We start from the raw sequence: 26,287 nt of genomic DNA on the forward strand, positions 1-26,287 counted from the left end.
ACCTGGGAATTCTCAGCATTTACCTTCAGATTATATGCTTACTGGGGCTGCGGGTGGTGTAGTGGTTAAATTTGTGCAATCCAATTCCTGCCCCAGTTTCACTGGTTCGGATCCCGGGTGCGGATCTACACACTGCTATCAAGCCATGCTGTGGGGGTGTCCCACATATAAAATAGAGGAAGGTGAGCACAGATGTTAGCTCCGGGCCAATCTTCCTTAGCAAAAAGAGGAGGATTGGCTGTGGATGTTAGCTCAGGGCTAATCTCCCTCAAAAAAAAAGATTATATGCTTACCATTTTCTAGATGTGGTGGGAAGTCTTTTCTGATAAGCAAAAATCCTAATAGATCCCTTAAGACTCAGTATTTCAGACATTCCCAGTGGACTAAGGCAAGTTGATATTATTGATCATTAAATATTTTCCAGCTTAGGATGGCCAGGTCAGGGTCTGTCCTGCTGTTCCCTTCTGTTTTCCTCTTTTGTGCCCGCCTTTCTTCTAATAATGGCAGTCTTGTAGACTCCCTTTCTGTTGACTTGATATCTTCACAGCAAATCCCTTCCTCGGGACTTTTCTCCCTACTTCTGGAACATTTTCATCCTCTGTACTTACCTGTCTCTCAGTTACACACACTGTGATTTGACTGTCCTGTTGCTGCTGCTTCTTGCTCTTTTTACACCAAACCCGGCTCCACAGTGCAGTACTTACTGCTCCTACCCTCACAGCGCTCTCCCTCCCCGTGTCCCCCGGGTGATTAGATGCCTCCTTAGCACGGGTCTCAGGGCTCTCTCTCATGGTTTGATCATCTAGGTCGCTGAGTGCCTCCATTTTTAAACAATTTCTTTTCCGCATTATGAGAATGACGGCATATGCTTCTCAGGAAATCCTATAATCTAGGTAGCAAAGGGCTGGCCTTCTGGAATTCTGTCAGTGTACATACAGAAAACAAAATAAAACAAGAAAACACCCTCCCTCTGTCTGTATACTTCCATTTCTCCTCATCTGTCTCCTCCCTGCCGTGGCTTTTAGTAAAAGCAATCAAAGTTCATCAGAGTTGGACCTCTGTAGAAGGACCAGCATAAAGTTGCCAACTTTGAAATTCTCTGCTACTTGCTAGGTTTTGGTTTCCTACTTGCACTTAATCGGATAATAAGAAATGTTGCGTTACCTCCACTTTTATCCTCATTGCTAGTTATTTCCTGTTGCCTACCTGACCGTATTTACCACTCACGATAAAAAGTACCTATGGTGCTGACTTTCAAGGACTTCGTTTTAATTTCCCTTCTCATCTTTTCTCTCTCTCTAAGAATTATCTTTCTTCTCTCATTTTCTTTCATGCGCAACATTCATAACACATGCAAGCAACAGCACCACACCATCTCAAGGAGCGCTGCGGCATTTTTTAACTCTTTACCCTGACCAGAGCTCTTACCTCTGTGGGAGATTGCTTTGGATGATTTCATTAACTGTTGATTGCTCTTCCCGCTGAAAAGTAAGCTCAGTGAGACTAGAACTTTGTCAGGGTTCTTTACTGTTGTCTCTCTCAGAACTCTATGCCTATCACATACAAAGTGTTCACAAATATTAAATAGATAAATGAATGAGTGAATGAATGTTGAGAAGGAGCCAGTGGGAAAGAAAGGGGAGGGGATATTGAGGATCCAGGAGAAGAAGCAAAAGATGGATGAACTTCTCAGGGATTTGAGAGTGGCTATAGGGAGGAGGTTTGTTGCTTGGGGGGAGGGGGAGTGTGGATCTGGAAAATAAGCAGAGTGATTAGCCATAGACACAAGAAGGACAGATTTCGTCTATGGAAATCAGAAGAAAAGAGGAAATGTTAATTGTGCCAATAGGCTATAGGTTTGTCAAAAAGAGACTGTCTAACTCAGTGTGTTTCCTTCTACTGGTGCTGATTTCCTCTGTGAACGGGAGGCAGTTATCCGTAGAAGTAAGGAGGTAGCTAGAGAGTAGAAAAGTTTGTCACCATGGAGGATATGAGAGAGAATTGTCCAGGGAAGCATAGCAGGATAGTCTGGGGAACCTGAAGACTGCATTGGCTTTGCCAACCAGCATCTGTCCAAGTGGGTACTTTCCTTCAGCAGCTCTCAGCACCCCCAGCCTAGGTGCAGAACAGGCAAGCTGCTGAGATCTTCCTCAGGTCCCTCAGCTCAGAGTTTCCACAGCATCCTATTCCTCCCCATTTACCTGGCACATCACAATTTGTTATAACTAGTTGCTCATGTCTGCTTTCCTTGATGGGCTGTTAGTTCTGTGAGGGCAGACTTGGCTGTCTTCTTTACTGCTGTTTCCCTAGCTCTTCCATCCTTGAGGCTTTGCCATGTGAATGTGATGCAAGTACAGGGAGCAAGGGAATTTAATATATTGTGTACAGGGTGATTGGGGTGTTGGACTATGGAATCTGAGCTGCAGAGAAAGAAGGTGAAAAGGAAGTGAGTAGAAAGTTGGCATTAGAGGGAAAGATTGGTGGTTGAAGAACTGATGTGTTGGGAAAAAATGAGAAGAGCTGGAAATATATAAATGTGATCAGAGAATGGAATACATAGTTCATTTTATAATTTCAGAGATGGGACTGTTTTGGGGACCACAAAGTCCAAGATGTGGCCATTGGAGTGGGTGGTTGCAGTGAAGTGAGGCAGAGTCATTAGCAATGAAGAGATCATGGATAATTTATGGCTTGAGATGCAGATGTCTAAGCCTCCACTGAGACTGTTTTTTTCTTTTAAAGGTTGGCCCTGTGCTGACATCTGTTGCCAATCTTTTTTTTCTTTTTCTTTTTCTTCCTCTCCCCAAATCCCCCCAGTACATAGTTGTATATTCTAGTCATTGGTCCTTCTAGTTCTGCTATGTGGGATGCCGCCTCAGCATGCCTTAATGAGCAGTCCTAGGTCCACTCCCAGGATCCAAACCAGCAAAACCCTGGGCCACACAAGCAGAGCACATGAACTTAACCACTCAGCCATGGGACCGGCCCCTCCACTGAGACTTTGTGGTGGATTTTTTTACCTCATAGTGAGTAAAATAATTAAAGGGCATGCATGTATTTACAAATAATGAACTCATACTTTGCATTTATGCATTCATTCATTTGCTTATTCATTCATCTATTACCTCTTATTTAGAACCTGGCAGTAAGCTGTATGTACAACAATGACCAAAGCAGATAAATTGAGGCCTTCATGAAACATACAGACTTATAGGAGTGGCAGATATTACACAAGTAATAGACGACTGTAAGTTGTGAAGAGTGCCAAAGGGAAAATTGGATTGAGGAAGAGGTGATAATGGGTTTTGGCCATGGCTATTTAAGCGGGTGCCATTTCATTAAAGCTATATTGGGGATACATTTTTTATATTGAAACTTTATTGTTTTTGTTTCTCTATTATTTGTTTAGAACTTAGGTAGAACCACAGATGAGCAAACTTGCCTTTCATTGGATGTTGAGTGTTAGGATAGTCCCCAGGTACAGTTTGAGAGTACGGCCAGAAGGTGCTCAGTGTTGTGGAGTGGTTCTGAGAAATGTACCATCATTCCGTGATGGGCTTGAGATTCAGCTGAGGCAGCTATAAGACGAAGGCAAGTTCACTAAAGGGTCACTTAGGTAGGGAACATTCTTACGAGGTTCTGCTTGCATATCCAGGGAAGCTGTGGTCCCTAAACTGTCCTGCAACTTTAAATAATTTTTAGGTAGAAATGTGTAGGATATGCATCCTAGAAAACTCCATCCATTTCATTTCCTGAATTCTCTAAAATAGGTGTACCATTCATCAGTGGAAAAAATATCTCTATTTTATTCTTACAGTGGAAAAATTAAAACATAATTCACTATGATAGACTCTGCAGTATTTCTAAAACACCAAGAATCTAGACCAGCAAGGCAATTTGACTCTTAGTTATATATGACACTCATCCGAGGTTTACGGTATGATTTGTATTTGAGCATCAAAAGATGTCATAAGTACACAGCTACTTTCATAAATCCAGAAAAAAATCTTTCTGTCATGTGGAAAAAAACAAGTTTTATTTTTCATCCCTACTATATTTTAAAGAGCTGTATTTCTTGCTTTTGTGGTAAGTCTTGGTGAAGACTTTTTAGTAGTGTAAGTAACTGAGAAATATAGTTCTTTTAGAATATAGCTCTTTATTTACCTTTTTTACTATAAATTCATTATTTTGCTCAAATCTTTAACTCTCTTTTTGTCATTCTTGCTACTATTCAAAATTCTACTGAAATAAATTTCTTAATACAAATTTTCACCTCTTTCTATTCTCAATCTTCCATGGTAGTATTTATAACAAAGACTTTTACATATTGAAGATAAAGATATTTGCTTTCATTCATTCAAAGTATTATTATGTGTCCACTATGGGCCAAGTACTGTTCCTAGGTTGGAGAAGCAAAAGTGAACAAAACAGGTGAAAATATATGCTTTCATTTACTGTCCTTTATGGTGTGGGGAGACAGACAATAAACACAATAAATAAATAAATAAATAAATAATATTTTTGCATTTAAAGGTGATGAGTCCCACAGAAAAAAAACATATATCAGGGTATATGAAAGCATATAGTTTATTGTAGAAGAGCTTTTTATGACAGAGACCAAAATATATTAATTGAAAATCTTATAGAATTCCTAATATAAAAACAGAATTATAATATAATGTTATTATTCAATTTTATTTGTTTATATTTAACATCATTTATTGGTGGGACACTGTGTTGGACACTTTTGTATAGAAAATTTGTTTAATTCCCAATACAATCTCTTGAGGTAGGATTTGTTACTAGACACATGAGAAAACTCTGATGAGGAGAGATTAAATAATTCACCCCAGTGGGTGAAGCAAACAAGTGGTGGAACCAGAATTTAAGTCCACATTTTTTATTCCCAATCCTCCTCTTCATTCCTGTATCTAATACTCCAAGGAGTTTATCACAGCACTCTATCCTTTGCTTTATCTAAGGTGGTATGAAGGTTTCAGATTTTGAAGTCCTTCCAATAAAAATAATACATGTTCAGTTATAAAACAACTTTCATGTAGTCTAGCAAAGTGATTTCTGAGGAAATATTCTGCAGATCTCTCAGGAAGAAGGGAACTCAGGGTTCAGAGTGTATGCATCCAGTTAGCACTCACTCTTTTCTAACTTCTCTTCAGCAGGCCTGCAACTCTCAAGTTTAGTTGTTGTAGTGGTGGCCAGGTTAAATGTATTCTCCCACTAAAAATATAGCTTTGAAATTGTAGGAGTAATCAGGAGCTCTCATTTCCCAAAGGGCTGCTGTTGGCACTTGATAGTCCCGCAATTGCTGGTGCGGTTGACATAATTGTTCGGGTAGTTTTTATTTCACATACACTGGGTGTGCACCTGTTGTCGGACCAGCTAAAACCATTCTCGCCCCTTGGTATTGGGCCATTCTGCTGATACAGTGTGATATAAATATTACAAGGACAGGAGCAGTTTGTATTACAGGATAATACAACATAATTTGACGGACAAGCTCATTTCCTATTTATTCTCTGTAGTCTGAGACGTGAGTTAAAATTTCAGTCTCTGTTGTCAAGGTTATTACAAAATATGGCCAGTAGCTACACTTTCTTTGGAATATGCTCCATATAAGATATACTGGTAAGAGCTGCATTGCTCTTGTTTAAACTGATCCTAGTTGAGGGGCAAGGAGGGGTGGTATCTTTCAAAATAATAATAACTTAAAGTTTGAAAATACACTCTCCTCATGTGAAATCACTGCTATGCTTGAGCCAGCTGTAATAGAGAGGAGCATCCTGTGATTACGAAAGAAAATAATGTGAGACGGGAATTTTGGACACTGTGTGTTTTGCTTGAGTGACACTGATATATTTGGAAGCATCTGTCTTCCCCTTTCACCTAGACGCATGTTTGTTTATTTTGGCCTCCTCTGGGCTACTGGTTCTCTCTAATGCCTTGTCCACAAGCTCGACCTGTATTTGGGTTCAAATACTCCTTCTTATAAGTTTATCATTACCAACAATTCCAACATTTGCTGGGGAATCATGTCCCAGTTTGCAGTTAAATTCTTGAGTTTAAATAGTTTCACTATCAATAAAAAGCAATATCTTCTTAACTAGGGAAATATCTAATCATGTTTTCCCAACGTACCATGCATAGAAGGTGTGATTAACTAGTGTTCTGTTCCTTTCCATTACATTCCTCACACGCATATTAAGCATCTAAGTTAGCTAATGCCAGGCAGAGCTCAAACTCAGAAACGCTTTTGCTGACTCTTTGCTCTTCATGATATATTATTATTTTAAAAACACATATATAGTGCTACTTATATGTCAGGCACGGTTCTAAGCACTTTACAGAGATTAACTCTTTAATCCGCACAGTACGCTTAGAAGGGAGTATTGTTCAAGGTCACACATATAGTGCTGGTGGAGCCAGGGGATTCAGACCCAACAGTGTGGCTCCAGAGTTTGTGCCCTCCTGCACTACACTATGCTTTGTCTATTCATTTTCAGATAGAGATAATTTATATGCATTGAAAAATAGGATATAGTTCCTGCCCTCACAAGGTTTACAATCCAAATCCATTACTTCTTTCTTTCCATTCATACCTTCAAAGGTCTTGATAGAGCACTACAGCTCATTAATTTACTAGATACCTTCATTTATTAAGCGTTTACTGTGTGTGCTGGAGACACACAGACAATGCAGGCTGCCTGTTAAGGAGCTGATATCAGGGAGGAGTGCACAGTTCCTCTGGTAAGTGCTAATGGAAGGATGTATTTCAATTAAAACTTTCCAAAGGACGTACGTTTGATTTGGGGTTTGCTAGATGGACAAATGGAGAAAGAGGAAGGAATTATAGGTGGAAGGCACAATGGTATATTTATATGAAGGAGCAGAGTGGGAACGGGAATGGAAATAATTAAGAGTGTGATATGACTCTGGTCTTATCCAGATAGGGTCTAAGTTTGAATGGTCTTGTATTCCTTGACAAAGATGTGGAATTGATTCTATCAGAAGTGGGAAATAATTAAGAAATTTAAGTAGTGAAAAGACATGGTACATATTGTGTTTTAGATCTGTTAAATGGACTGTTTGATTCAGAGCTGCCAATGAAAGCAATTTGGATTCTGAATTTTGTTTTTTACCTCTTTCACCTCATCTTCCTCCTCCAACTCATTTGTCTCCTCTTCTTTGGTCTCTCCCATTTTTTCCCCTAACCCTGATCCAATCTTGTCTCCCCTTCTAGTGATAAAAAATGTCTTTACTTAAGGCCAGCCTGGTGGTGTAGCAGTTAGGTTCTCATGTTCTGCTTTGGTGGCCTGGTGTTTGCCAGTTCAGATCCTGGGCTTGGACCTACACACCACTTAGCAAGCCACACTGTGACAGGCATCCTACATATAAAATAGAGGAAGAGGGACATGGATGTTAGCTCAGGTCCAATCTTCCTCAGTGAAAAAAAAAGAGGAAGATTTGTGGTGGATATTAACTTAGGGCTAATCTTCCTCAAAAAAAAAAAGTCCTTATCAAGATTTGATCTCAAATTTTCAGGAATATACCCAGTATCTGCCGTTATACCTTATAATGAATTTAAACATCAGCCTTCTTTCGACTTGTCAATTCAAGGATTCCCTTTTGTTAATGGAATTTCAAACTTCATTGTGAGAGAGAGGAATATTTATTTGGAGGAGCAATAAACTATTGAACGAAGAACCTAAAATTATGATGCTTTTGTTGTTCTCTTCTCAACGAAGATCCATCCTGCCTCACTGAGATGCATTTGACTTTTGCTGTGTCCTAGTTGAGAGAAGCATCAGCAATGTATATCTCCAAAGAGCTCTGAGATTCCTTCTGAACTCTACCTCTTCCTGAACGTGTCCTTCCAGCACAAAATCCATCTTCTCTGAGTCTGTTTCCTCTACCGTGTTTACCTAAAAGAACTGTTAAAAGATAATGCAGCTGGAGCTACTTTATAAAAGCACAAGGCAGATGAAAGGCAGTGCTGTTAATTTATGCTTTCAGCTAGAGTGGAGCTCTTCATTTCCATGGAGCAGTATTCCTCTAGGAGCTCTATTTAATGGCCTAAAATTTTCATCTTTCTGTAATAGTGAGAAAAATTCAGTTCACCTTCGGTTTTTGCATATGAGGTCACTTTGTTCTTGTCAGCCTTTTAGAGAATCTCTTTCATTTCTGGAAGGAAAGGCTAACTTTCTAAATGGCCCTTGATTTGCATGAATGATGTCCTTCAAGGAAATGTGCTTTGTTCCTCTTGAATTTTTATTCCTTCTTTCTTTCTTTAGATTGAAGAATCAATTGAGACACACTTTGTCAGCCATGGCAGAAGGGCCCTACTCTACAGGCCTCCTTTCTACAGCAAAAAGGAGCTTCGACTCCTCCAGCACATTCTCACTCAGCATCGCTACACAGTTCTCATCACTGAAGAAAGACTTGATGCTGACCCTGGCCTGGGACTGCTAGAAAAAGGTCAGAATAAGAAGTAATTACCAAAGTTGCTTGACATGTATTGTTAAATAATTTCTAGAATGTGCTACTATCTTCCTCTAAAAGAATTCACAGAAACAAATTTTTACCTATGATCAACTTTCTTGCATTGTAGAAAACTTGGCTCCTTTTCCACTTCCTCTGTTTTTCTTTAGCTACATTTCTTTATTCCTGAGATGATTTTGTTTATATTTTTGTAGCATTTTGGAGTTGCATAGTTCATGTTTAAATGCTACATAAAAAATGTTTATGTTTATGAGCCTGAATACATGTTCTGCCCGGCACCAAACGGCTCCATATTTTAAGAAAATTGCCACTTCATCTGACTGCAAGTAGAATGTGCTGGAAATTGTTTTGAGGAGCCAGCTTAAATGTGATTCACATATTGGCTCTCAATGTGAAAGAAGTATGGATATTTATTACACATGCCATTACTAGTCAAGTACTTTTATTTCTATCATTTGAAGTGAAAAATAAGAGGTAGGTTTTTAAACAAGTTATTTGGAAAGAAAGTTGAGTAGATGTTGGAGGTCAAAAAGGGCAATAACATAACAGCTAACATTTCTTGAGCAACTAACCATGTGACGATACCATTCACGACCTCATTCAGTGAGGACTGAAGCCCCCTGAGCACCCTAAGATTAAGAAATATTAATTCCCTTCCTCCTACCATATTCCAGAAAAAGAAGTTGAGGCTGCAAGAAGTGAAGCAACTCACCCTTATCTTAAACCTGGGGTGAGGGAAGGGCAGGGTTTGAACCCCTATGTTCTAGCTCTTATTTCTGTGCACTTCTTCACCTCTTTGTTGCTCCAGTCTCTCTTTTGGCCCCTTATCCGGCGCTACTCTATCACTGTTAGAGCTAGAAGGATGTGGAACACTCATTCAGCATGAGCCAATCAGATTTTTCTCTTTATGATTGCACAATATATCTATTTTCCTATTTAATAAAAGGGAGGAGAGGAAAAGCAACTTGAATCAATGGCTGATCTCAGTGGTTTCCTTTGGGAGAAGATAGTCAGATGCTAGTGTCACAATAATTTTCATTTTTCGTTTAAATTTTGACAGTCTTGCCATCCTCAGAGGACTTCTTCAGTTAGATGCCTTCCTTGCTCTTTAAAGTGCTAGTTAATGCTGGTGAATGACTGAGATTTCTGGAGACATTTAGCCATGATCATCCTTTACCACGTTCACCTTTTACCATGTTGGCAGTAAAGTTAATAGCTTACAGCTAGCAACTAACTTAAAGCTTGGCTAGTAGCTAGCAAAGCTCTCAGAGAATAGAGCCCCAAAATATCCACTTTGGTGAAAAGAAAGGTCTTAAAAATGTGCAGATTGTGGGCCATGCAGGGCAGGTCCAGGAATGCGATTTGCTGGTCCTTGCCCCTCAGTGGAAGCATGGAAATACAGAGCACTGGGCTTCTGGAAGCAAATGAGAAAAACAAAAGGGAAGGTGGAAGCTCCGGAATATCAAGGAGGATTGAAAACAAACTTTGCAGGGGCTGGCCCCGTGGTCGAGTGGTTAAGTTCGCGCGCTCTGCTGCAGGCGGCCCAGTGTTTCGTTGGTTCGAATCCTGGGCACGGACATGGCACAGCTCATCAAACCACGCTGAGGCAGCGTCCCACATACCACAACTAGAAGGACCCACAATGAAGAATATACAACTATGTACCGGAGGGGCTTTGGGGAGAAAAAGGAAAAAATAAAATCTTTAAAAAAAAAAAAAAAAGAAAACAAACTTTGCAAACCTCATTGGGGTTGGTTCTATTGAGAAGGACCAATCTAAAGTTCTGGAATGCACATAAACGATAGTGTCAGAAAACCATTTATCAGAATAGCTGTCTGTGTAAAGGAAAGATATAAAAAGTTCACTCTCCCACTCATCCCGTAAAATATTGTAGCCCATCCCCGAACCAGGTGATGGACTGTGTAGCCCCGGCATGCATGCCAGGTGAGCTGTGCTCCTAGAGTCGTGCAAAGCATTGGCCCTGATAACACACCACTGTTGTCTGAAATTCCTATGTTCCTCTGCATTGCAACTTCAGTTTTCAATTTTCCCCAGTTGCAAAGCAGAAGGAATATGTCTCCCCTTTCCCTTGATGTCCTTGGATCAGTTTTACAAGGAAAAAGAGGATTACTTTGCAGCTTCCAAATACCCAGGAAGTGCAAAGATAGCCCAAAGGCAATAGAATCTGGCAGCCAAAGCAGTTGCTGGGCCCCGTGGCACAAGATAACTAGATGGTGTCACCAGAATTTGTCAGTGTAAGTGCTGACTTGGTTCCCCTTTCCCACATTCCCACAGTTTTTAAAACATCCACTTCCCAACTCTTTCTTGGTATTCTTCTACTCTGTATAATAAGATATTATTCCTGGATGGGCCTCAAGAAAGGGTAGCAATTTCACAATTTCATGAGTGTGGAAAATTGATTTTTGGTTTTTCATTTGATTTTGCAGTTTTCACGGTGAGAGCAATGTGCATCAAATACCTGAAATGAAAAAGTTCTGTGACCGGAATCTAACATTTCCTTGATTATCCGACATAAAAAAACACCACTTTCCTATTGCAGCTTATTTTTGGTGGCTACAAATTTAATCTAAAAATTATGTTTGAATTGAGGCACTCACTACAAAAAATATTTTCTGGAGATTTGATTCTTGTCGAATTCGTTTGTTTAGTCTCACATATTCACGCCATGCTTATTTTACCACATGTGCAGCAGCGGAAATTATGAAGCTATATTGGCATGTTTAAACAATCTCCCCAGGTTGAACAGCTTGGGGGAAGTAGAAGCAATTCAGGCTGATCTGGAGACCTACCCCACCTATCATTCACTTTATTATTGCAGTTTCTGCTGTTTGCTAACCTGAAATTAGAATATTACATTAAAAATAAAACAGATACTCCCACAAATGTTACTAAGTGCCCAGGTGCATATTTGACACATTTGTAAAATACATTCTTGGTCATAGGAAAATAAATATAAAATGCATTTTTCTTATTCTACCTGTGTATTCCACCTGCTTTCTGCTCCTCTCCTGACCTGACTCCAATCGCGTCTGTTGACCTCTTTTTGTGCCATCCTTTGAAGCACAGATGGCCTCTTTCCAGTTTGGGGCCACTTTTTTTTTTTTTTTTTTAAGCTGTTGAGGCCAGAAATGGATAAAAATTAGAAAAAATGAAAGAGTCATAGGCCAGGCTGGCAACATTCCACTATTAAGCATAATCTGTTCTTGTAGAGTAACTTTGGGCTTTATATTGTATTTAACTTTTCTACTACTTCTTTAGCAAACATTTATTGAAAGGAAAAGCAAAGCAGTCTGGGGTCCTAAATTAGAATATTTTTTCCCTGGTTAATTCCATCCTGGTGACATAACAGAAGAGTTGGTGGCTCTAGCAGGAAAGACTATAGGGCCGTGGATATATGGCCTTGAGCAAGTTAAGTTCTCTGAACCCTGGTTCTCTCATGTGTTAAAGGCAGTAATGCTGTTTCCTTCTCAATAGTATGTGGTGTGAATTTAATCACTTTGTGACCCCCATCAGAGTTCTGGGAGGAGACTAAGTAAAGCCCAGCCAATAGTTTTCTTATTCAGCAGCCCGGGAGCAGGGCCCAGAAATTTACATGTTAAAGAAGGACACAGATAATTCTGGTATATAGCCCAGTTTGGGGAACACTGTCCTAAGAAATATACTATTGGTGCAAGGAATAGCAATTTTTAGAGTTAATTTTGGGAATAAAACAATGCAAAATCTGTTGCTGTAATGCCATCGCACTACCTAAGATTTAACTGTATAGGTATTTACAAAGATTTCATCCGTAAGCTGATTTTGAGAATAGGAGGACAATCGAGGGCAATTGTCTTCACAGATTCAGGCGTACAAAATTTAGCAGAGTGTAAAACATGTACTTTTATGGTCTTTCAGTCCCTTGCTCTGGAAAAGTATATCTTATGCCCCTGCATTTGTAAGAACATATAATTCTCTAAAGGAAAAGATAGAAGCACTGACCAATTATTCCTTTTCCTAGCATCTAGGTGCTATTTAGCAAATCAGTGCTTTAGTATGGAAGAGTATAGTGGCCTGAGAGAGAGTAGATGTTTTCCAAAAGTTCTTACCTCTTTTCCATGGTAGCATCCAAGTAGCGTGTGGTCCAGAAGACTTTGACTCAGTAGATTTTATCATAGGGTCAGAATGATTTATGTATGCTTGAAGGGTAGTGCATATTTAGCAATCTTCTGTCCACCTCTGTCTACTTTACATTTTCAAATTAAATGTATAGGTAGTTCATATGAAAAACAAATGTCAACCTGCTATCTAAGTGACGGAATTGGAGTCAGTTTTATGGTTTCAAGTTGCTCTTGTTTTTGTAACTTGGGGTTTTACATAGAATGGTGTTTGAAGAAATACAAAAAGTGAAAGACCATACGGATTTTCTTGCCAGGGGTCAGCAAATTATGGCCCACTGGCCAAATCCAGCCCCATGCCTGTTTTTGTAAACAAAGTTTTATTGGAACGTGGCCATACATTTGTTTTTGTACTGTCTTTGGCTGCTTTTGTTCCACAATGGTAGAGTTGAGTAGTTACAACCGACACTGTGTGGCTCTTAAAGCCAAAAATATTTATTGTTGGAGCCTTTCCAGAAAAAGTTTGCTGACCCATGTATGTAGACTAATTCTATGTCACTTGATCCCATACGAAGCTGATGATTAAACTCTAGGATGGAGACAGTTTAGTTTTTTAACTTATACCAAACCTCATTCAAAAAGGATTTTATGGTTTACAATAAAACATAAAATTACCAAAATGGAAATATAAAATTAGGGCTCAAACTGGATATTCCTCTTAGCTACCACAGTTTAGGCTTAGTTTTGGCTTGAACCTCCAAGTGCCCAGAGCAACAAGGGAAAGAACAGAAGTTTTACTCTGAGGAAGAAGGGAAAACTACAGTTCCCCTCCTCTAACGTCCCACATGCCCAAGTAGTGTGTGTGTGTATATATATATATGTATATATATATATATATTTTTTTTTTTTTTTTGCTGAGGAAGATTCACCCTGAGCTAACATCTATTGCCAATCTTCCTCTTATTTTTTGTTTGGGGAAGATTAGCCATGAACTAACATCTGTGCCAATCTTCCTCTATTTTTTTGGACATGGGACACCTCCATAGTGAGGTTGGTGAGTGGAGTAGGCCTGCGCCTAGGACCCGAACCTGTGAACCTGGGCCACCGAAACAGAGCAGGCAAAACTTGAACCACTCGGCCAGGCTCCCAAGTAGTATATTTAAAACAATTTTCTCAAAGGGATTATTAAGTAGACAACACTAGGTTATGTAATGGGTCAAGGACCAGAGCAACATCTGTGTTGCAAATGAAGTGGATGTCATATTTTGGTTCGTACAACTTTCCAACTGGAGCTGTGAGAGTAACCTGACAGTGTGGTATAGTGAAAGCATTTCTAGAATGGGCTAGAGTTAATACCATAATAGATAGTATTTATCAATATTTGTATTGATATTAAACTTGATATATTGTGTTCTGGAGAACTGTATTTTAAACAGTGTTGCTTCACAGCTTTTCCTCCCTAATAAGAACACCGTAATTTGCTCTACTGTGTTCTTGGGAATCACTATTAAAAGATACAGTTATACAGCAAGAGATACAGATCACTACTCAATGTTGTGGGAAATATATAAAAAAGAAAAAGCCTATTTGCTTCCCTGTGTATAATTTGAGATTTCTTTCCTCCTATACTTTTATTTAAGTTCACTTGTACTCTTAAAAATGTCCAACACATCCATGTATCATTTGAAATTTAATCTAATTTTGAAGGTTTATTTATAATGACTACTTGCCAAAAGCTGTTTCTGAAGTTTGTGTGGAAAAGAAACATCTACTAGACACCAATCTTCACTTTTGTAATGGAAAACATATTTCAAATTTTTCTTCCTTTTATTTGTATTCAAAAAGAAGCCATAAGGAAGTTGAGATTTAAATTACCCATAAGTAAGGAGAGCTTAATCACAATAATTGCTTTTTCGGGGAGAGAGTAGATTGTGGTAATCAAAAAGAATTAGCTTTGGAGTAAGATGGAACCTGGGTGGGAGCCCCTGGGGTTACCTTTTAGTGGTTCTATTACCTTGGGTAAGTTACTTAACCTCTCAAAGCCTTAGTTTTCTTTTCCTCAAATTGATTGTTTTGAGATAGTTCTGAGAATGGCACATCGTGGACGCTCCAGAAATGAAGGGTAATATTGTTATTTCTGTCAAGAACTAGTTACAGAGAGGAGATTGGAAAGATTCCTTTGTGGAGAGGTCCATCTACAATGGGTTCTATATGAAGTAGCATAAGGGTGCTGTTGCCAAGTATTTTGGGTTAAATGAACTTGATAGGTGATTTCAAGTCACTTGCTCCCAACTTACATGTTCTCATGGAAAGGTCTGTGTTGTAAATTCTCCTGAAATTCCAACACACAGTCCCATGGATCATTCCATTAGGAAAGAAAACTTTACTTATAAAAAATCTATTAAGCTCCTTGAAGTCAGGAACCATGTCTGTTCTGCTTTTGACTTAAAACCGTGCCGCTCACATAGGGATACACAATAAATATTTATTGGATACATGAATAACGAAGATAAAATAGTAGACCAATATTTGGGTCCCTTATATAGTGAACTACCTCAGAGAAGTCACATTAAAACTTAACTGATAAACCTTTTATTTGTATATAAGTTTGTAGGAACATTGATATTCTGTTCATGCTCAAATCTGGTCTTAAAAATAATGTGACCACAAATACAGTAGTATATAGGGCTAATTCTTTATGCATCAAATGATTCTACACTGTTGAAGTTTTTAATGCTTTTGTCCATTTTCCAGAGTTTGTCTCTTCTCATGCTCTCCAGACTCTCCTGTCACATTTACCAGTGTTTCTTGGCCTGTTGGTTTTGGGGGGAGTGCGGCTGAGTTTAGTTCTAAACATCTTCAACGTCAAGTGCCGTGAGCTTTTCATCTGGATGTGTTTAGCAGAAACTGGAGCGAAGGCAGGGGCCAGGACAGGAGATGTAGATTTGTGGATTATCTGCTTAGAGGTGATAACTGATTCACTGAAAGTCTAATATTCCATAAGACAATGGAACACGTAGTGTTACCTAAAAATGCTGTCCAGTTAAGGAGGAGGAAAAGTAAGCATTTAGCTTCTGGAGCCTGTGAACATAGAAAGCATTAAGGGTCAAAAATCCCATCACATCATCTAGGTCCTGTTTGCATCCTCTACATTACGTTCTCTAGTTCTTTTCTTAGCATAGTGTAAAATACTCACTTTTATGCTCTTCCAATCCCTTGCTTTGGAAAAATATATTATACGACCCAGGATCTTTATAACATATATATCTCTAAGGAAAAAGATAGAGTACCATCAAATTATTTTCTTTCATATCATCCAGATACTATTTAGTAAATTATTGTTTTAGTTCATAGAATGGAATAGTGGCCTAAGAGAGAATAAATGTTTTCCAGAAGTTTTTAACTTGCTCCCAGGGTAGAGTCTAAATAATATGTCATTTAAGAGACTCTGACACAGAGTCTATTTTATCATTGGGTCAGACTTATTTATGTGTGCTCAGAGAGGGCATATTTCTACTGTTGCAGCAGGAACCAGAACTTCAGCAGGAACGAGAAAATGGATTGTTCCAATTGAAAAGGATGTTTCTGGGAGGCCCTGCAAGTAGTTGGACCGATATTTTCGTATTCCCACTGTTTAACAGGATGCTTGAGTACAAGATTTATTTGAAGTAGCTCTAGAAGGCGTAACTAGGACCAATTTAAGGATGAACATTTTATCAATCAGAGTTATCCAGCAATGGAACCGTCCATCTCGAAAAGTAAGAAGTTTTGTTGGAACAGAAGCAAGTCAGAGACGCCGCTGGGTGAGTTACTTTATTACTCAGGAGAGTGAGTAAAATCACCACCAAAGTCTTTTCCAAATGTGCACTGTTACATTTATACAAACAGAATGAGAGAAAGCACGACAAGATTTTAAACTTCTGTCATTCTAGGAATTCCTTTTCTTTAGTCTTTGCGCTTAGTCTCATTTCCTATGGGCAGAAGAGAGGAATGGGAAGCCAAGAAAGAGTGGAGAAACATGGATCTGGAGGCCAAATTGGAGATGGTCCTTTTGGCTAGTGGTGCATGTTTATAGCAGATATGCTTCTCCCGATCATTGAAAACTTGAGAGCCTAATGAACTCCTCTTCTCATTCCTTTTCCCCTCCAGCCCCGCACCAGCAGCCCCGCTGCTTTCCTGAGTTTAATATGCTGTCTGACTATTTAGCAGGAAGACCAAAGAGGAAAGGTCACGTTTAAAAGGCAGAGTGTGTTTTCCCTTGTCAGTATTTTGCCTAGAACACATTTGACATACGTTTTTTATTATGCAAGTAATAGGTTTTGGGCGGTATCAGAAGTGCTTCTGTGCCCTTAGTTAATCAAACTGAAAAAAAAAGAAATTGAATCAAAGAAACTTATAAGCCTGCACCATTCTATTTTATTGTATTATGACGCACGTAATTGTGTGTTCAGTTTTGTTGTTATTTTCCTCAGTGCTTATAGAATTGCTGATGTATTTACGACCAAACAGAGTTTGTTCTTTAATTGGCACACTAGAGCCGAAGGAATGTTTATTTAACCTCAACTCAGTTGAGTTGTTTATACTACAAGGATTTGAGTTCAATTTACTTTAGTTTTTGAAAAAAGTCTTTTTATTTATAAAAGTTGAGCTTCAAGTGACCTACCCGTTCTGATGTTTCTTTTACCCTCCACTGTGCAAAGAGCACAAAAAACCAGTGTCTCATTTTTACTCCAAAGAAACTAAACTGCTTCCTTAAGTGGGTTAGTTCTTACAATTGAAAATAGTAACCAGATGTTTACTGAAATCCCTAGCATTTCTCCTTCAAGCCTAGCTTCTTTCTAATTGTTTGATCTTTTTAAGTTTCATAGAAACCAGATTGGGTATTTGAATTTTCCAAAGCTGGGAAATGTTTAATATAGCTTTGAAGATGCTTTCTCTGAACTGTTTTTTTAAAGGCACTTTTTGCTACTTTCATTTTTTAAAGGATACAGCGTTGACATTTTTACAAGTAATTTATTTCAGGTCATTGTTCTTTTCATATTTCTGTAGAATTGAAAAGACTTTTTTTTTTCCCTAGAAATTAGATATTTTTGTTTGGTTTTGATGCAGACTAAACTATACCTTGAATGGCAGATTTAAGTTTTAAAAAATAAATAATTTTCGTATTATGTTTAGATGGAGGAAAGACTCCGGGAAAGATAAACAAACTCCTTCATATGGGACCTTTCAAGTGACAGAGTGTGTGGATTCACTAAAAAGCAGGCTTGGGGACTCCAGATGTAGTGTGTTTACTATGCTCGTGTCTTATCAGATTTAGCTGCTTGGAATATTTTAGACATTTTCCTCAATTTGGGAGGAGTTTGGGAGCATCTAACCTATTTCAAGACCACCTCTTAATTTTTGTACCACTTTTACTTTCTATTCTCCATATTGTAAATATTGTTGAAACCTCCAGAATCACTTCCTTTTAAGACTTGACTTTCCCTAAATTAGTTAATACTTCCCTCTGGATCTCCTCCATGATTTTTCATCATCTTTTTAGCTAAAGTTGCTTCCTCCTAACAGCATCTCTTTGTGGATGTCCAAAGTACAGAGTGGGAAACAAAGACTTAAGGAAAAGTAGATATTTTTTCCTCAGTAATCTCTCTCTAATTAACCCTCAATAGTCTGACTTTCACCACTCCCCACTATACCCCCTAAATTTAATTATCGTTTCAAAATTTACCAAGAAACTCCGTTTCGTTACAAAATTCAGTCATTATATTAATGGCTGCATAATTTTTAGAAGAACAGATTTGAGCAAGTTATGTAAAAAATTTTAAAAACTATAGATTAAACTTTAACGTGAATTCACTGAGGTAATTTCTCAATTTCCTTGATCTTACTCTAGTAGTGTTTCCCAAATTTGGTGAAATGTATGAACCAGAGTGGAATAAACACCTTTCCTAGCACTGAGTGTGTGCTACAGCGTCCAGAATTTTCTTACGAACTCTTTTCTCTTTAACTTCCTTATTGCTGCCCTCTCCTGCATCTCCCACCTTTCTGACCCCTCTTTCTTTATGTCCTTCCTCCAAATGGAGGCATTCTCCAAGATGTTATCCCCCATTATCTTTTTTCCCCTGTCTTAACACTGTTGCAGATTCGATAATCTCCTCCCGGGAACAGATTGGTGGTTGCCAGAGGTGGGGATGGGGGCGGGGCATGGGATGGTGTGAGGTGGTCCAAATGGGTGAAGGTCAAAAGGTACAAACTTCCAGTTATAACTAAGTTCTAGGGATGTAATGTACAGCATGGTGACTATAGTTAATAATACTTTATTGTGTGTTTGAAAGTTGCTAAGAGAGCAGATCTTAAAGTTTTCTCATCACAACAAAAAGAGCTGTAGCTATGTGTGATGATGGATGTTAACTAGACTTATTGTGGTGATCATTTTGCAGTATATACAAATATGGAATCATGTTGTACACCTGAAATTAACATAGTGTTATATGTCAATTATATCTCAATTAAAAAAATATCTCCTTTGGGGATATAACCTCTAAACGATGTCGAATCCTAATGTGTCTCTTTAGGGAGAATTTTGAGGGAGTCCAGATTTTACAGGCATCTGACAGATGTGTTCATTTGTGTATCCACTGCCTCAACATGTATAGAACTGAACTGATCATCTTTCACCCCAGCAATATCTGTGGATCTTGCCCACCATGTTCCTTTTATAGTACCACATTCCCTCAGCCTCTCAGGCTCTAAAGCTCGTCATCAGGTCCTCTCTCTCCTTCAGCTGCAACACACATCAGGCACCAAGCCCTGTAAAGTATGCCTCCTCTCTGCCATGGCTTCACGTTCATTACTGTTACTGTGCCTCTCTCATGCTGTCACCATTGCTACAAAATACTCTGCCAGCTGCTGGCCCCTTCCTTCTTCAGTACAACCGCACCACAACTGCCACTTTAATATTATATTCCACAAGCACAGCTCTGCTCACATCACTTCCCTGTGCAGAAGTCTTCAATGATTTCTCATTTTCTCCTAAACAGAGAAATTTTTTTCTTAGCCACATATTTCTTAGCCCGGCATTCAAAGCTTCCCATGCCATGGTGTCAGATACGTCCACATCCCTGCTGTAGCATGGTTCTGAGGTCTGTCCTCACACTCAAATTACCCAGGGAGCTTAAAAGTTAGAAAAGCCAATGCCCAGGCCCCACTTCAGAAAATTATATCAGAATTTTGGGGGTAGAGATTGGACCTGGGCATCACTAGTTTGTTAAAGCTTCCCAGGTGATATTAATGTGCGGGCAGGATGGAGAACTACGGTTGGTCTACTCACCTTCACCTGATCACGTTTCAAGGCTTTCTGCTTTGCATTGCTATTGAGGTTTTTTCCTCCTAGCACTCCCTCCTTTCTGCCATTTCTTAAAATCTAAATTAATATATAAATTCCCCTCAAACTAGAAATGGTAAACAAGTTCTCTGAGACCTCATCACACATTATTCACACATCTCTGATGCCTGGAGTATGCTTGTTGTATTCTTTATTTTTTGTTTGTTTAATTTTTGTTGGTTCATCTCATCTGCCTTTCTATATTAGAAACTTCTTGTAAAGCAGGGAGTGCTTTTTCATCTGTTTGTTCTCTATTCTGCATAGGGCACTGCCTTGCATATACCTAGTAGATACACAATTAAATGAATGAGCAATTGAAAAAATAAAGCTGCAAATATACTGGTAAAAGAGCTGAGTCTTTCCTTCAGATATTTAGATACCATTTGCTTTTTTGAAGTTTAGGGAAGAAATAGTGAGTGTAATAGGAAATAGCTGTATGGTAGAGCAGAATGAAATGTGTTCCAGGCTGTGTCTGAGCAAAACCAACCGAAGAATAGCACTCACATACATTCTGCCCCTCGTGAAGGTTCTCTGGAACCTTGTTTCAGACTCGGTCAAGCCAGTCCTGTCTCTGTTTTCAGAGAAGGAAGAATTCCACCAAAAGTTAATAACTTTTTAATAACGATAACTCATGTCAGCTCTTTCTCTAAGGAAAAATATGAAAGTCATATGTGAATCTCATCATCTGTGCAACAAAATGGTCTATTTAGAGCAGCTCTTGGAATTTCAAAAATCTGTTCAGCATTCCACTTTGTTATCACAGTGACCAAATAAAAGATTAAGGGGTGTGGAGGGCGGAGATGACTGTCAGGGGGTCCTGCTTCTCTAATAGCAATCTCTATATTTTGTAATTATCAGAAGGTAAAACGAATCCTTGTTTGAATATTTGCTTAAAGAACATAGTTTGGGCAAAGCTCCACCATAGTACCTACTGATTTGCTAGGACTATGATTCTCAGACTTATTGTGCATCAGAATTTCTGGAAGTCTTGTTAAATAGCAGATTGCTGCGCCCTACTCTCAGTAGATCTAATTCAGAAAGAATGGGGAGGCAGGTAAGAAATAAGTTCCCGGATAATGCTAATGTGCTGGTCCTGGACCACGTGTTGAGAACGACTCTGCTAGGTACTTTATTACGAGTTTTCAGTGTTTCTTCCAGACGCACAAAGTTGTTCCTGTTTACTATTTAAGTAGTTAATGGCAAAACAATTTTCCATTTGCCTCAGTAGGACCCTGAATCAACCTTCTACATTGGTGAGAAGCCCCACTCTTAAATTTACATAGATGTAAAACCCATTAATTATGAGTCAACATGTAAAGCCTTTGTACTTGTTAGCTTAACTCTTTACAGTCAAGGCCAATCATCCCATTTTAAAATGATAGCAATAAGCAGCTGAATTTAAACTTTCTTTGGACATGTTGGGCTTGCTTGAAGATGGTGGGATCAAGGTAAAAATACATAATTTATCCCAAATGAAATTATATGCCCCCAATGAGGAGCGGGCTGGTACTATGGAAAAGAGGAATATTGGCTTGGGTTGCATTGTCTATGTGAAACCATGACCAAGTTTCTTAATTTCTTTAGACTTCTTTCATTTTACAGAAGATGAAGATTTTTGCATGAGATGATCTTTAAGATTTATTCCAATTGGAAAATACATACAAAGAACAATAAAGAATGAGGGAGATTACCAATAAGGCCACCAACAAAGACAGTTGATTTAATATTTCTTTACAAATTTTGTTTAGGTTTTATACAATTTTCTAGTTTGCTTTTTCAGCGTACTGTTATATCAGAAACACATGCCATAAAAACTTTGTAAACATTATTTCAATAGCTATAAAATTATATTATATGGCTGTATTTAATGTTTAATTTAATTTCCTTAATCTTTCTCATATTGTTAGATATTTATGATATTTCCAGTGTTTTGCTATTGTAAATAATGTACTCACAAAATTTTTGTCTATAAATCTTTGTCTACTTTTCTAATTATTTCTTTAGTATAGTTTTCTAAGATTAAAATTGCTGGAATGAAGAGTGAGAATCCTGTTCGAAGTTTTTCATTCATGTTGTCAAAATTCTACCTGAAAAGGTTAAAGCATGTCCCACTAGACATGCAAGAAATTTCCCATCTTACCAAACCTCGCCAATGTTAAAACTCTATTTTCTTTCTTTTTCTGGGGGGGCGGGGGGAAGATTAGCCCTTAGCTAACTACTGCCAATCCTCCTCTTTTTCTGAGGGAGACTGGCTCTGAGCTAACATACATACCCATCTTCCTCTACTTTACATGTGGGACGCCTACCACAGCATGGCTTTTGCCAAGCGGTGCCATGTCCGCACCCAGGATCCAAACTGGTGAACCCCAGGCCGCCAAGAAGCAGAACATGTGCACTTAACTGCTGTGCCACCGAGCCAGCCCCTAAAACTCTATTTTTTTAAGTAAGGTTGTTTTAAGAATGAGAACTTTATAGCCAGCCCTGATGGCCTAGTGGTTAAAGTTCAGTGCTGTCACCACTTCAGCAATCCCAGGTTTGTCTCCTGGTCATGGAGCACACCACCCATCTGTCAGTTGGCATGCAGTGGTGGTGACTCATGTAGAAGAAATAGAAGAACTAGAAGGATTTACAACTAGGATATACAACCATACGGTGGGGCTTTGGGGAGGGGAAAAAAAAATGGAGGGAGATTGGCAACAGATGTTAACTCAGGACAAATCTTCCCCTGCACAAAAAAAAAAAAAAATAATGAGACCTTACCTGTTGTTCTATGGAAGTATAGCATGTAAATCCAAGTTCACAGCCGTAGTGTAAAACAGATTAAGTTGCTGCTGGATTTTGGTACTTGAATCATAGTAGGAATGCTGGGAATGCCAGAATGGCAGGCACATTCCGTGGTAATCTGAAGGCTCATCCAGATAGCCAACGTATCAGGAATCATGAGTGTTTGCACTTCCATTGGTTTGTTTGCTCAAGGATTCCGAGTCATTATTTGTCCATTTTTTTAGAGATAGCATATTAAGTTTTATCAGCAGAACTTTTTTTATGTGGTGCCTGAAATCTCTAACTCAGAACTGTACACAGCATGACTATGGCATGCTGAGACAGATTTTTTTTCTTGTCTTATAGAAAGAAATCCTGTTACTTTGTCACACTGAGTATTTTACATCAATATTATATCAGAGACATTTTGAATTTTAAAATGATCAAGATCTGGGTTAATTTTCTATGTATTTTCATTCCTATATAATAGTTAATTGGTATTTTCCTGTATTTTGAAAGACACACTATGTGTGAAAAGACTCAATGTCTGTTTTTTTCTCAGAGAATGGTATTTCTTGACTTGGACACATAGTCTAACCACATTTTTAGGAAGTAATTTTTTCATTTATAAAGATGTTATATGTTTATGGTAGAAATAATTTTTTCATTTATAAAGATGTTATATGTTTATGGTAGAATATTAAATCGAAATTTGCAAACACAAAGATGAAAGTGAAAATGACTCCAAATTCCATCACCGAGAAATAACACAGATAACAAGGTTGTGCATGTTTCAAGCATCTCTCCAAGCATAACACACACAAACACACGCAAGCACATACATACTTACCTCCTGCCCCTTTGCCTCTTGCTTCTTTATACAATAGTTTATCCTACATGTTTTAACAGATAAAATTTTAATATTTTGATACTATGATAATAAAAATCTCACCATATCAGCACAGTTTTTAACACTTTTAGTGTTTTTATATCACTAGTTTTAAGTTAGCCTCTTTTGAACCTTAACTAAATGCACTGTGCTGTGCACTTTATGTACATTAACTTATTGGATTCTCACTCCTAGTCCGTAAGGTAGGTGTTTCTCTTTTGCAGATGAGGAACTGAGCAGTGCATCTCACAAATGATGGAGCTGAGGGTTGACCCAAGGACTGTCTCTCTCCAAACCTGAGCCTTTAACCACAAAACCATACCAGTTTCTTGCAAGTGTATGAAAAATATTGCTCCATTCTTTTCAGTATTGTAGCATATAGTATACCACATTTTTTAACTAAGTTCTTTTTGATAGATATTTAGAATTTCTTCCAGCTTGTTATTATAAACTACAACTTTGCTACAATATTCATTTATATTGCATTTTGGAGATTTGAATGTAATGCTGAATTATTGTGAAATTATTAAAACTGTGGTTCTCCCTGCAGCATTCCTCTACAAAAGGATGCTTCCTATTTTTACTTTCATCAACAGTGCTGGTCTCCATGGATCTTCAGTATTAAGTGTTATCACATTTTTTAATCTGATGAAGTTAAAAATGTCACATCTTTTTAATAAAAAGGAACTTTTACTTGCACATCAATTAAAAATATTTTTATTATACTAAATTCTGCTTTTTAAACTTAATGTTTTACCTTTAAATCTTGTATATAAAAGGGTATGAATAGGCAGTTTATAGAAAGCAAATACAGGGGCTTTCCTGGTGGCGCAGTGGTTAACTTCACACGTTCCGCTTCGGCGGCCCATGGTTCACAAGTTCAGATCCCAGGTAGGGACGTAGGCACCGCTTATCAAGCCATGCTGTGGCAGGCATCCCACATATAAAATAGAGAAAGATGGGCATGGATGATAGCTCAGGGCCAATCTTCCTCAGCAAAAAGAGGAGGATTCATGGCAGATGTTAGCTCAGGGCTAATCTTCCTCAAAAAAAAAAAAAAAAAGGAAAACACACCACCAGAAATATTAAAAAATAAAAAAAGAAAACAAATATAAATGGCAAAACAAAGAAAAGATCATCAAATTCACAAAAAGTTATGGAAAGACAATTTAAAGTATAGCTTATCACTCTATAGTCAGAGGACTGGCAAAACCCAAAATTAGTGATATCACCTACTACTGGTAGGAATTCTGAGAAAGGAAGCTCTCATACATTGCTTGGGGAAATGTGACATATTATAATGTTTTTTGGAAAGCAATCTGGTAAATCTATAAAGTTTAAAATACTTATACTTTTTAAGACAGCAGTATTATTCTTGGGAATCAATTTGATAGAAGTTAAACCATCAAAACATAATCAAAAATTTACATATAAATCTTAAAATTAACACAATGTCAATGAAATAGAGAAATGATTTTAAATAAGGACAATCAAAATAAGGGAGATGAGATTACTATACAAATTTTGAGTAGTAATAATTAGAGAAAAAAAATAGCAATTTATGTCCCAAGCGTCTCTGGAGAGATGGAAAATGAATGTTATGAGATTAGAGGAAACTATGATTTGGTAGAATTCTGTTAAAATATGTGGGATAAAATCTGCTTCTTAGATGCGAAGGAACAATACACTTATATCAGAATTATTAGCCTCAGGAGATGCTTCTGATATCTCCTTGGATTCCGGGAGCAGGACCAATTTTAAGTAAATTGTGAAGTGGATGAAACTTGTCTTAGGTGATAGCTCTGTTTACCCATTATCCAGGTCCCTCCTTACCTAAAGCACCCACTTTAGGGTCCCACACGTTTGGCCTAGCCGGTCAGGTCACACCTACCATTTGGGGCTTGTTGCTACTCACTCATGAAAATGTGCATTCCTTCATCATTAGTTTCACTGCTTAAGGTGCCACCGATTCTAGCAAGTGCACTTGTCGTGCCAATGAGAGAAAACTGCTGAGCCCAGTTCTAGATAATGTACATGCATTTTAACTTAGACCTACTGTTGATGAGGTCCTTTCTTTTCCTTAAATTGAAACCACCAATGAGTGTCTGTTGAGTTAACATATCCTTCTCCTATTGTAGAAAGGCCTATTGAAGAAACATGATGGGTGCTACAGACTTGGGAAAGAAGATTGTTTTCAGTGTTTTCTAAATTACACTTGTATCACTCTATTCAGAAGCCCTAAATAATAGGCTGCAAGACACATGGAAGATGTCACATTTTATTTCTTGAAAGTTTATCCCCTAGATCTGGAATTTATCTGCCTGTATATACCTACCACCCACCCATTTATTCATTAAACAAATACTTATATAAAGCTTATCAAGTAGTAGGCACTGTTCTAAGCACTTTATAAATATTAATTCATTTAATCCTTATAACATCCTCCAAATGTCAGTATTATTATTACTGGGAGGTCTGAGTTTTATGCCTCACATCTGCTTTTTGGAATGACCTTGAACAAGCTCATCAGATTGTCTATTGCTTGATTTGAAAATGGAAGATAAGACTTGCCCCATAAATATCTCACAGAAATATCATGATTGGTTTAAATAAATCTCCAAAGAT

General features: G+C 38.1%; 1 protein-coding gene across 4 annotated transcripts in view; it reads left to right on the top strand.

Annotated features, from left to right (window-relative positions):
* CPED1 (cadherin like and PC-esterase domain containing 1) overlaps positions 1 to 26,287 on the top strand; it is a 272,074-nt gene that overhangs the window by 17,981 nt on the left and 227,806 nt on the right. For 3 of the 4 annotated variants that reach the window (XM_070512455.1, XM_070512448.1, XM_070512440.1), the window contains exon 3: positions 8,307 to 8,490. In XM_070512455.1, the coding sequence (XP_070368556.1) occupies positions 8,307 to 8,490 (184 nt within the window). Of the gene's footprint in view, positions 1 to 8,306; positions 8,491 to 16,154; positions 16,433 to 26,287 lie in introns of all 4 variants that reach the window. The other variant, XM_070512460.1, reaches the window with a different exon arrangement.

This window comes from Equus asinus, chromosome 1 (assembly GCF_041296235.1).
Source record: "Equus asinus isolate D_3611 breed Donkey chromosome 1, EquAss-T2T_v2, whole genome shotgun sequence".
In the NCBI taxonomy this organism is placed as follows: domain Eukaryota; kingdom Metazoa; phylum Chordata; class Mammalia; order Perissodactyla; family Equidae; genus Equus; species Equus asinus.